The sequence below is a fragment of the Cercospora beticola genome, chromosome 3, assembly GCF_033473495.1.
Source record: "Cercospora beticola chromosome 3, complete sequence".
Taxonomy (NCBI): domain Eukaryota; kingdom Fungi; phylum Ascomycota; class Dothideomycetes; order Mycosphaerellales; family Mycosphaerellaceae; genus Cercospora; species Cercospora beticola.
Genome location: NC_088937.1, coordinates 2,140,423 through 2,152,697, shown reverse-complemented (window position 1 = coordinate 2,152,697; position 12,275 = coordinate 2,140,423). Strand labels below are relative to the sequence as shown.

General features: G+C 52.7%; 5 protein-coding genes across 5 annotated transcripts; 4 read left to right on the top strand and 1 right to left on the bottom strand.

The window, feature by feature from the left end:
* Positions 1 to 263: 263 nt before the first annotated feature.
* Positions 264 to 2,341, top strand: RHO25_004814 (uncharacterized protein; the record flags this gene model as incomplete). Its single annotated transcript, XM_023595723.1, has 4 exons — positions 264 to 803; positions 910 to 1,093; positions 1,201 to 1,596; positions 1,653 to 2,341. 4 exons carry the CDS (start codon positions 264 to 266, stop codon positions 2,339 to 2,341), a joined length of 1,809 nt encoding a protein of 602 aa, XP_023457532.1.
* Positions 2,342 to 4,023: 1,682 nt separating this feature from the next.
* Positions 4,024 to 6,182, top strand: RHO25_004813 (uncharacterized protein; the record flags this gene model as incomplete). Its single annotated transcript, XM_023595722.2, has 2 exons — positions 4,024 to 4,049; positions 4,127 to 6,182. 2 exons carry the CDS (start codon positions 4,024 to 4,026, stop codon positions 6,180 to 6,182), a joined length of 2,082 nt encoding a protein of 693 aa, XP_023457531.1.
* Positions 6,183 to 6,634: 452 nt separating this feature from the next.
* RHO25_004812 (uncharacterized protein) lies at positions 6,635 to 8,044 on the top strand (the record flags this gene model as incomplete). Its single annotated transcript, XM_023595721.1, has 1 exon — positions 6,635 to 8,044. One exon carries the CDS (start codon positions 6,635 to 6,637, stop codon positions 8,042 to 8,044), a length of 1,410 nt encoding a protein of 469 aa, XP_023457533.1.
* A 162-nt stretch (positions 8,045 to 8,206) lies between these two features.
* On the bottom strand, positions 8,207 to 9,157 carry RHO25_004811 (uncharacterized protein; the record flags this gene model as incomplete). Its single annotated transcript, XM_023595720.2, has 1 exon — positions 8,207 to 9,157. One exon carries the CDS (start codon positions 9,155 to 9,157, stop codon positions 8,207 to 8,209), a length of 951 nt encoding a protein of 316 aa, XP_023457407.1.
* A 1,053-nt stretch (positions 9,158 to 10,210) lies between these two features.
* On the top strand, positions 10,211 to 11,940 carry RHO25_004810 (uncharacterized protein; the record flags this gene model as incomplete). Its single annotated transcript, XM_023595719.2, has 3 exons — positions 10,211 to 11,380; positions 11,471 to 11,625; positions 11,691 to 11,940. 3 exons carry the CDS (start codon positions 10,211 to 10,213, stop codon positions 11,938 to 11,940), a joined length of 1,575 nt encoding a protein of 524 aa, XP_023457535.1.
* Positions 11,941 to 12,275: the final 335 nt, after the last annotated feature.

The window sequence follows — 12,275 nt, the reverse complement described above, 5'->3', positions numbered from 1 at the left end:
AAGACTTCAACAGCAGCAGCAAGGTGCGGCCTGCTGACCATTCAGCGCCGCAGAAGTAGCATGCAGCGCCGAAGAGTTTGTTAACCAAACACAAACCTCTACTTTCAGTTCCCTTTCCTCCTTCTTATGCTAATCGTTTGACAATCGAGAGTCCGTTATCGCACTGCATATCGAATGCACCTCATGCTCATCCAACTCCGTGACGTACTCTCGCTATCTGGAGCAGTGCATGGTCGCATGTTCCCTCAAACAAGACAATCAAGATGAGTGCTGAGAACGCCCAGCATGGCGAGCATGCGAAACCAGATACTCGCCACGGGACGGACAAACCCACGGGAATCATAACAAGAGACAACACAGACGCTGGTGCCCAATACTCTCCAGCACGAACGACATCCAACACCCACCATGAATCCAACTCACATGCAGAATCCTCCAAAGAAGACCTACCATCTCGCAAAACCTCCCACAACAGCCTCCCAACTTCACGACCCACATCCACAGAACATCGAAGAGACAATGCACAGCACCCCGTCAACCACAATCTCTACGAGGACCCCGATAATGGCAAACAAATCATCACATTCTCCAAAGACGATCCAGAAAACCCTTACAACTGGTCCCGCGGCAAGAAAACTCATGTCCTCCTAACCTGCATGGCCCTCGTACTCAACTCCACAATTGGCAGCGCTTTACCTTCTGGCGCATCACAGCAGATCGGCGAATATTTCAATATCACAAGCCAGTCGTTACTCGTTCTGCCAGTTTCGATATATTTGATTGGGTATGTTTTGGGGCCTTTGGTAAGTGCGCACCTCTCATCAACTTACGGATTTCTATAAGTGTTTATCAATTGATCTCGTATGAGGTTGGGAGTGAACCTATTCGACTGACATGTCGCGGATATAGTGCTTCGCTCCATTATCAGAATCCTACGGAAGAAGATGGATCGTGATTGCGACTTTCGTGGTTTTCACAAGGTTTCATTTGGGTTGTGCATTGGCTCCGAATTTTGAAAGTTTGATTGTTATGCGATTGATCGTTGGAATCGGGGCTTCGACGCCAGTGAGTGTTATTGGCGGAATCTATGCAGGTGAGTATGGGTGAGATATGCCATATCACTGCTCTATTTCGAGTACTGCACGGTAGCCTGAGCCTTCCAGACTTCTGAGCAGAATGGCTGACAACTTTGACTGCTAGATATCTACAGCACCCCAAAAGCCCGAGGCCGAGCGGTGACGAGTTTCATGGCAGCGACAACATGGGGCCCACTTGCTGGACCCATTATATCCGGCTTTGTAGCTCCTGTCTCCTGGCGCTGGGCATTTTGGAGTGGTTTAATTATTGCTGGAGCCACATGGCCGGCCGTCATCTTTCTCCCGGAAACATATGGTCCTGTTCTGCTGAAACAAAAAGCGGAGAAGTTGAGGCGAGAGACTGGCAATGAGAAGATCGTCGCGCCCATCGGATTGGAAGATCAGAGCTGGGCAGAATTCGTGACGGTCGTTCTGACAAGGCCCGTGAGGATGTTTTTGTTCGAGTGGATCGTGCTGTTTTCCTGCTTGTACCTCTCGGTGGCTTATGCCATTTTCTACAGCAAGTTCCTACCTCCCTTCCGATCCAAACACATGCAAGCTGACCTCAATCACCAGTGTTCTTCCAAGCCTACCCAATTATCTTCGGCGGAATTTACGGGTTCAACGCTGGAGAAACAGGTCTCACCTTTATTCCCATTGGAGTAGGTGCAATGTTGGCCGGCATCGTCTACCTCTGGTGGGAGCATTATCTCGAACGAGCAAAAGCAAAATCCCCTCCACCCGCCTGGAGTCAACAAGAGGAATACGTTCGATTACCGATTGCCTTGCTTGGCGCGCCATTATTTGCGATCAGCCTTTTGTGGTTGGGATGGACTGCTCGACCAGGGATACATTGGATCGTTCCAACGTTGTCTGCGCTTCCATTTGGGGTTGGTTTCCTTTTAATATTTTTCGCAATCGTCAACTATGCCGTGGACGCATATGAGCGGTTTGCGGCGTCAGCAATGGGCGCTTTGGCTTGTTCTCGGGCGATTTTTGGGGTTGTATTGCCGTTTGCAGCACGGCCCATGTTCGAGAGTTTGGGTGTTGCGTGGGCTTGCAGTCTGCTGGGATTCCTCAGTGTGATGATGGGCATTGTCCCGTTTGCCTTTCTGAAGTATGGCGCGAAGATACGCGAGAACAGTAAATGGTGTCAGGAGTTGGAGAGGAAAAAGGCGGAGGACGAAGAGAAGGGACGGCGATTGGAAGAACAGCAGTCGCGGTTGAGTTCGCATGTGCATGGAGGTCCTGAGAAGCAGGTTTGATCGGTTGGCGGACCACGTGGGAGTTGGAAGTGTGGCGCCGAGTGGGACAATCGTGAGCATATCGTGAAAACGGCGTTGAGCATACTGCATAGCGTGACCGGCAGGTATACATAGAATAGACAGTACATTGTGTCAGCAGCACAGTGACAAGAGCGAGCAGGTGCATACCAAATAGGTAAAAGCATGGCAATACGGACAGCTGTAGACAGAATCGAGTAGTCGGCATTAGTTAGCGTCATGTGGCACCAAAAGAGGCGGCAGACAGGAGACGACATTCTTAGTCCGACTCTTGGTCGATTGCTGACCCCTCCTGGGTTCCAGGAGCCGCATGTCTGACAATTCCCCGGAACAACGGCAGATGCTGAGTCGGGTGGATGCGGTGCCCGAGAGGAGCGAAGGCAGACGCCGTTGGATATGTCGCCACTGTGATGTGAAGTCGAAAAGTAGACTCATCATCTCGCAACAAGCAGGACCTTGCAGAGGTGTGCCTTGCAGAGCGAGATGCAGCACGCAAGCACCAGTCGATGGGCCGATGTGAAGCTCGGGTCGGGCCTCAGCTTATGCAACTTGGACCCGGCTTACCGGATCACGACTTGCAAGGAGCTTAAAAGTGATCGACGACAAGACACGTACTGGTACGACCGAGCAGCGATGAATGGGCCAGAGTGCGAGTCGAAGACACGCTGTATCGACGAGGAGTTCGCCCAGATGGATTTCGCAATGTGCGCGGGAGGATTCATTGGTGTGAAGAGCAGAGGGAGAAAAGCAGGGCAATGGCGGAGCAGACACCGCACTTGCGAGCCCTAAGTTAGAACTACGGATCAAATGCAGGTTGCGCAGAGTGATTGGCCGGCGGGGCTGACTCGTGTCGCGATAGCGTCGATCCAGCTCGGACTCCAGCGACAGACTTTCACAGCAGCGCTCGGCCGTGGCAGCAAGCTGAGCCAGACGGCACTCAGCTCTCGCTTGCGCGCTGCTGGCTGTGGCGGCGTGGTGCTGCGAGCCGAGCACAAAGTCTCCGAGGGGACCAGAGTGAGTGATTGTGGATGACAATTGACGAGTGTATGCAGGAGAGCTGCCAGAGACGGGCGCGGTGGCACAGCGGTCATTGGGCCAGGCATTCCCGTGCGTTGGTTGACTTGCATGCACATCTATGGCAGATGCCATCTCCACGCCAACGTGCGAGGAATGCCCTGAGGGTGAACAGTGGGCTGCAACATTTCCCACACCTGGCTCTCGGCAAGCGCAACCGTGCATTGCGAGCTGTCGTCTGCCAATGATGCTCCACCTGCACACCACCGTTGGCGAGCCGTTCCCTGCAATAAGGTGACTTTCCCAAGACGGTAGCCTGGACTGTGCTCCCATTCACTCTCTCGTCTCCGCTGTCGTCGTCGTTGTCGTCGTCGCTGTGGCCGCTGGAAGAGCCGTGGTGCAGAGTCTGAGCAGAGAGGGCCGTGTGCTATACCACCCACGCCATATACCCACTTCGTCGACGACTAGCCAACGCTGTCTCGAAACCCACTCGTCGGCCCGCCGAGCTCACCGGTCACCCACCCTTTGACGAAGTCTTTGAAGGAGAGGAGGATGTCCTACTGAGGACGGGGAAGAAGAGGCAGGAACCCACCCAGAGGCAACAGCATATACTTCCACGCCGAAACAAAGCAAGAGGCAGCAGTGGGACGATGGAGTTCGAACAGGCATACACGGGGTACGTATGGTTGCCATGCAGAACCACCACCACACAAACATCCACCCTGGGAATTGCTATATTGATGCTGCACACAGTGCCGTCGACTGGAACTTCCCCAGTCCGGGAGCCACGCCCACCAGCGCTGCATACACGCCCAATGTCTTCCACACGCCCAAGACAGCCTCGTTCCCCTCACATTTCCACGATGCCTTTGCAACGCCGCAGATGGCCAGCTACACACCGTGCCAAGCCGACTTCCCAGACATGCACGCAGCACAGCGGCCGCACACTGCTGCACCAGACACCCGCAGCCATGACGCCCATCAACACGGCCAAGCCATGCCACCACCACCAGGTGCTGCCATGTACCAGAACTTCATCATGAGCCCAATGTACGACAACACTTCACGGCCGCAGACTGCCGTACCTGTGAACCAGTCCTTGACGTATGATACCATCCAAATGCAAACACCGCCGCCAACTCGAGGGTCTTCAGTGAAGAAGCCTCAAATGCAGGAGGTCGCCTTTGGTACGCCGTCGACCATAGCATCAAGGAGATTTGCCAGTCCGAATGTCGCTTTCCTGCAAAGGCCAATGCAGAATCCGCAGCTGCAGATGTCGCCGAACATGTACCAGTTTGGCAACTTCGGCCCTGCTACCGCTCCAGCTATGCCACAAGCCCAGCTCCTCTGGGATCAACATGGTACTCCTGTCGCCATGCAACAGCAACAACCCATGTTGGACGATCCCTTCGCACCAAACTCATCCGCGTCTATGCAATGGTCTCAGACTCAGCCACAGCAAAATATTGCATCACCCACGGCTTTCAACACTCCTGCCATGAACAGTTTCTCGCTTCAACCTGCTACACAGCGACCTGCGTCAGCTGTTCAGCTCAATTACATTTCAGATCCTGTTGCAACTACCACTAGTGTTGACCCATCATTAGTATACAGCTCGCCCATCCGGCCACCTCAGGAGTTCTCACAGGAACCTCCGAAAACCCACCAGAGATTGCAGCCGAGTGCTCTAGAGTCGAACCCAAAACCAAAGGGAGGCCGGAAAGCGGAGTCGAAGAAGCCGGAACACAAGCGTACCGATACCACAACGACAGTTGGTTCCAGCTCGACTGGTAGCTCATTTACCCTCGCAACGTCGCGGCCTGTACTTTCAAGAAGCAATACCACTGGCACTGCCAGGCCGCAGTCTATGCAGTCTTTCTCTAGTGCTGAAACGCTGAGTCGACGAAACAGTGTCCTTCAAGAGCCACGAACAGCATCACCGCTGAAGCGTGTTGGAAGAACCAATCTAGGTTCCATATCGGAAAGCAGAAAGGCGAGGCCACCGAGCGTGATCTTGACTGTTGACGAGTTTGGTCGTGCCCGAGCTGTAAGGACGGATGTGCCGCGCGAAAACAGCCCAACAAAGGCTATGCGGGAGAGATATCCGGGACTCTATGACAGCGACTCGAGTGAGGATGAGGAGTCAGAGGGCGAAAAGGATATCCCGAGCCGAAGTACTTCATTCACGTTTACAAAAGGAGAAGACCGAAACCCGAAGATAGCGAAACTCGATCCGCCTATCGAAGGCATTGATGGTCTCAGCATACCTCGGACTTCGTCAGCTGCTTCGATGAAGGTCGCGCCGTCTCGAGCATCAATCGCCGCGGCAGCGCAGCTCCGACGTGGAAACAGCCTGCGGAAACGCAATCCCAGCCGGAATAGCTCGCGACGGGCGAACAACTCCGGTGCAACCTCAATTGACACAGCACCCATGGACGTCTCATCAGATCGGAGACAATCGTTTATCGGGTCTGAAGACTTCGATAGAGGCCTCACCTTGACCTCTCGTACCTCGTTCGAGCTGGACGCGCATAATAGGAGATGGTCCAAGATGTCCACGTCGGAGCATCAGCCCAGCATCTCACCTACACATCCTGCACAGTTCTCGCAACCCCAGTCTTCTCCGGCAAAGCGAGTTCGTTGTCTTTGTGGAGACAATCGAGAAAAAGGAGTGATGGTCCAGTGTACGAGCTGTACTCAATACCAGCATGCAAATTGCGTCGGTGGCTCGCAGGTTACCGGTTCTCGCACGTGCTTTCTCTGTACCAAGCCTACTTCACGGCTTCAGGTGAGCAATCGCAGAAGATGAGCTGCACTTTTGATGCATCCGCATTTGTCACTTTATTCAATACACATCTAGCGTTCAAGCACGTAATGGGGTACGCATTCAGACGATACGCCCTAAATTTTGGAAGAGGATTGGAGATTTGGAAGCAAGCCACAGGTTGGCATTGTTTCGGCGTTGAAAGAAAGAATTACATTGTACGACAACACTGCGAGACCAGTTCCAGGCTGGTGAGACAAAGCGGCTTTTTGTTCGCATAATGCATTGTACTCAGATACACATCGAAACTATATTCAGCGAGTTCGATCTCGGTTGATGCTCAATTCACTTGCGATACTACTGTCTCAGCACTTCACGCGCTTCGCAAGTCTCACTTTGCAGGAACGAACAAGATAAAACTACTTCGACAGCCTTACCTCTGTCACGAATACTGACAAGACGCCAGAAAAAGCCTCTGCTCTACAACAAACAACACCATGCCCCACGAACGAAGCTCCTCCCACCGCCGTGGCCCTCACGGCCGCCACCACGACCAAAATTTCCCACCCCAACGCTACTGCGATCTCTCCCACAACGACATGCTCCTCCTCGCACCACTCTTCCGCCCTATGCCTCTCCCTCTCGATTCTTCTTACGCAACTCATGCTTCAGCCCTCCAAGCTCGAATCCTCGAACTCCCGCCTCATCTCCTCCGCTCTAAACCCGAAACTCCAGCTTCTTCTTTCGCTGCTCGATTTTCTTCTTCCTCTGACGACCATAGCACTTGCTGTGAATTGCATAAGAACCTGTCTCCCAGACCGATTGAGAGTCTGGTCAGACATCTGAAATGCGCAGTCCACTTGGACGAATTGAAGAAATACGATTTTGAGAATTTGCAAATGCAGATTTTGGGGGATATGGTTGTTAGTTGGGGGAGTAATAGTCGGAACTATGAAGGGTCTGGGGGATTGTCTTTGGATGTTAAGTATGGGCCTATTTCGGCCGAGTTTGTCGAAGATGATGATGACGAGCAGGAGGTGGGCGGTTTGAGAAGGATGTTGAGTTTGAAGGGGAGGAAGAGTGGGAAGAAAGACAAAGAGAGGAAGATTTGTTGCGCGGCTTGTAAGCTTTCGAATATTTCGGGGGATTTGTATGGGTTGCAGATTTTGGGGGCGCTTGTTGCGGGCGATGTGGGGAGGAGGAATTGGAGGGCTTCGAAGAGGATGCGGTGGATGGAGGTTTGGTATGCGAGTGTCAAGGGGGAGAATCTTGCTGGGGAGATGAGAGAGGTTGTGAAGCCGATGTGGGAGATGGCTGTTGAGTTTGCGAGGTATCGATATGATGCTTCGGGGCGTGATAGTGATTCTGGCCGAGGTGAGGATGAGAGGGATTGGATTGAGGAGTTTCAGGAAGAGGTTGTTCAGAATAAGAGAAGGGGCCGGCAGGAGGGGAGGGAGGAGATGGGATTTCAGCACCAGATTCCTTCGCCGGATGCTTTTGTCGCTCGTCCTCTTCCAGACCCTTTCGTTGACGGACCTCAGGAGACCGAACGCAGGAATGGCGCTGAAACTTGGCGTATTCCTTCGCCGCCGATTTCTCCTCTGCACCCTCGCCCTGCACACCCAAGACGACGAGCACCGGATGCGATGAGCACTGCTTCTTCCTTCTACTCACAACACTCGGCGATGAACGACTGGGACGGCTTCAGGCAATCTCAAGAGCCCTTGAGACCCATGGCAACCCCCAGCAGACCTTCTACGGCGACCCCAAGCAGACCTCACGAGGGTTACCCAACGCCCTCCTCGGCCTACTCTCGTGGGCCCCAGTCTCCCGGCCACGGGATGAGCAGGACCAGGAGAGACCCGGCAAGTACGATCAGCCAGATCATTGACTTGTACGATCACTAATGTGTGCAGCAGTATTGGTATTATGAGCTGATGCAACCGCTTGTCGCACCAGAATGGATCTGACGTCTTCGAAAACTTGGTGTTGAAAATCCCGTCCATCGCGAACGTAGAGATCGGGCCAGTTCGTTCCGGAGGAGTCAGCGACATTGGCATTCGGTAGCCTCATTCGATCGCCTCAAGCAAACTCTTCCTCAAAATTTCTCCAAAGCCTTCCCAATCGATCTCTTTCTCTCCGGATTCCGCAGCGTTCTCGTACGCCCTCTTCATATCCTCTTTCCTTACTCTGACCACCCATCCCGTACTAGTCACCATTGTAGTAACAGTCCCATCCTTACTCTTCCCGGTTACGCCCACCGCATTCAAAATGTTCTCCAAAGAAACCTCATCAAAATCCCCTCCAATTTGCCTCCCCACATCAAACAAATTACACATCCTCCTCTCTTCCAAGGCCTCCTTCACAGACTCAATCGCTCGTTCTCTCAACGCAATTTGCTCCTCTCGTTCCCTGCGTTCCTGCTCCCTTCGCTTTTCTCTCTCCTTGGCCTTTTTCTCTTCTAGCTTCGCTTCTGTGGCTTTCCGTCTCGCGACTTCTGCAGCTTGAGCGGCTTCTCGTTCTGCAGCGCCTTCTGCGTCTTTGGCGCGTTGGGCATCACCTTGAGAGCGTTGGAATTCGTGGTAGGCGCGTCTTTGGTCTTTTTTGGCGAGTGACTTAGCTTTCTTGGCGCCGATGTTGCGTTGGGCTGGAGCCATGCGGGCTGCGGGGTTTGCTGGACCGGGTTCGTTGGGGTCTTCTTCTGCTGCGACTCCAGCGTTTGGTTGGATCGGATGAGGGACATGGCCATTCTCTCGCTCCGGCTGGTGAGTGTCGTGGACTCCATCATTGCCATTGGGCTCATCCGCGTCGTTTCGTTGATAATTGGGTGCTTGATCTATCTGCTCATCGTGAACACCATCATCTAGCCTGCGATTTCTTCTTTGAAGGTTCTCTTGAATTTGTGGAGCGAAGTATAATAAGACTGCTAGGACACCGAGGTGAATCACATCTTGATAGACTGGAGTGCCAGGTGTGGCGAACGGCAGTAGCCTATTGAGAAGTCGCAAAATTGAGGACATAGCCTATGGCCAGTGCGAACCGCGCAGGCTTGCATGCGAAATCGATGACCACGTCGAGTTGGGTTTGTGCAAAAGTCAATGTCGGACGAGCGAGAGCATTAGGCGAGATACTCTCAGATGCGCCAGCGATTCGATTCCGCGGGCATTGGGCGCAACAGGAAAATTGCTTTAATGTTAGTATGTTCTCTTTGTGGGAAAGTGTCAGAGCAGAGAGTGAGGTCTGGCAAAATGCCTCAGGCAGAAGTGCGGCTGCTGCCGTATTGCTTGGCGCCTCCTCTTCTTTGGAAGTCCAACTTCGAGCTGGTCTGCAACTTGACAAATTTTACGCAAGAGGGACAGAATGGCGTGCACGAAGCTAGGTCAGCATGTCAGCTGTGCTCAGATGAGACCTGTGCGAACAACATGCCGATGCACTCGACGCTTCTCGTATCTACCAATCCGCCCGGTGTGAGACTCAATGCGGACTCTCCGGGCTTTCTACATTTCTCCGTTCCAGAGTCACTGCAGGTCCTTTGGCCTAAGTGACAGCATCTCTCACAGACGGAGCTCCGGCTTCAGAATCGGCATAAGCATTTGCCTTTGGCGCTGTCTAATCTCATCAAACCACTGTTTGTCAGCTGCAGTGCAAACAGAGCCGGAGACGATACCGAGCACGCACAAGAGACTAGAGCAGGACAAGTCCCGAAATACCAAGTCGAACATGCAGCAAAAGATCACAAGCTCTGCTTCACAAGACCTTAGGCAGCTAGGCGACCTACTCGTTGCCACCGTTGCGCGTGGCTCTACAAGGAAATTCGCGGCAGTATGCACCAATCACGCACGTTGCCGCGTCCCGCCCGCCTAATGGTCTCTGCAACCCATGTACACCGGACTTATACGCTGTCGTCACCGCTTCAGTCTGGCTCGTAGTCGCTCCGACACGAAAACACCGAAGATCAAATATGAAGAAACCGAGGGCTTGGAGCCTAATAGACGGTAGGTTCCTTCTCCAACAACAACAACTTCATTTTCTTCTACCCTCCAGGAAGAGGTTTTACTGTCTTTACTGCGGGAATGTCGTCTGCCAAGTGCGATGAGATTCTGGGTCGAAATGCTGGACATACGATTGTGAAGGGGCCACTTTCGCCATTTCGCCGGTCGGCAACCTTGTTGTTTTCTAAATCTCCTACCACACCTCCTCCAGCCTACGATCAAGTCGTGAAGAGAGGAGATACATTCGCAGCGTCGCAGGCTCGACCGCTGCAATCCAAGTACTCACACAAATTCACACCAAGTCTCGATGCTCCTCCTGAAAGTTGGGAACCGCGATCCCTCAAAAGTCACAAGAGCGAAAACTTCCTCAACTCCTACGCTTCCTCACCTCGTTATCGAAGAGACAGCGCGGACCTAAACTCACACATTTCGGACAATGCTGCTCAACGTCTACCATACGTTCCCGAGAAAGACGTTCCGCCTCCGCTGGTGATTGAGAAAAAGAGCCTGTCGCTGCAAAAGTCGGAAAAACCAAACCCATACGTCGTGGAGCTCGAGGCACCAATGTGCAGCCCAAAGACACAAACTTTCGTGCCAATCAGGATACCAACCAAGATTCACCCTGCATTCAGAACTTCCGAAGATGATGCAAGCACATCAAGCGCACCAAGCACACCAGAGAACGATCATCCACTTTTCAGAATTCCAGATTACCAGAAGCCACAAGTTGCAAAGCCACAGATTGCAGAGCTAGAAGCTCCTATCGACTTTGCACGAGACAAACGTATTCACATTCCATCACGTTACTCTGTCGACTCGTCACCCTCACTGTACTCACCTCCTCTGAGTGCCCCACACGACATACGAAACTATCCATTCCGCCTCTCCATCGACTCTGCGCCCTCTGTCTACTCCGTACCATCCACATATTCTCCGACAACACCTCAATGGATCCCGGATGATGAGAAGATTGTCATCAGCGAGCCAGAGCTCCAAGATAGACAAGTTAAGACGAGGGAAGTTACAGTACCCGAGCAGATCCCTTCACCAACACAACGCATGGGATTGCTGCAGCCACCACGAAAGCGAAAGGTCTACGAGGTGCGCTTCGTGGGAGAATTCGCGACCAATCAAATGGAAATTCTGAAGAACGGAAGAGTCGTCAAATTCGTGCAGATCAAGTGCAGCTTCTTCGGCACGCCATTGGTCTTGGTTCATGCTGGCAATACGCACAATGCACCGATTGTTGCGGTAAGTCTATGTGCTACAGATCGAGCAAGGCTTGGCTTGGATAACCACTCGATATTTGGAACAAATGCTGACATGTGTTTCTTGTAACAGGCTTGCAAGTTCAAGCAAATTCGCTCTGGATTTTATGTTCGCGCCGGACCCATGGACTCCACGCCTTACCAAAAGTGGCCACAAGTGAAATGGAACAGCTGGAACGAGAAGGATTACCTGTTTGATTTTCAGCATCGTCGACTGTGCTGGCGCAGGTACGTGACCACGACTCACTGATCAAGCTCATTTCTTGTAGGACTATCCCACTGACTTGGAACAGTGCTGCCGACGGTATCCTCGATTGCACAAATGCTGGGGACCACCATCTCATCGATCTTGATACTGGAGTAGTGCTGGCCGCCTATCACAAAGATCGAACATGGTTCGCTTTCAAGCCCTTTGCAAAGATCGAGTTCTATGCCGGACTGGAAGAAGAGTTGGAAGTGTTGAGCTTGGCTATCGTCATGGGTATTGAGGAGAGGAGGAAGCGTGCGATTGAGGCGAACGCTGCTGGTAATCGCGGAAGCTGAGCTGATGAGGTGTAATAGGCTACGGATCAGGATATCTGTGGACTTGTGTGTGTACGTTAAAAGGCGGAGCTCTCTATACCAGATTGTTATTCTCATGTGGGTTGTCGTGGTCGGCTTGATGTTTCAATGTCCTTCACCTGCTGGACTGTGCTTCTGGACTCCATCTACGTGCTGAGTGGTGGCCCACTACTGGAGCTCTACCATCCTCGAGCATTGCGTTACGGAGCACTACCCTTCCCGTTTCCAGAGCCCATTTTGTCAAGAACGGCTTACGCACGACACCTCCCTGCTCTGGGGCTCTCAGCATCCAAGTACTCTACCCAGGGAGAACCAGG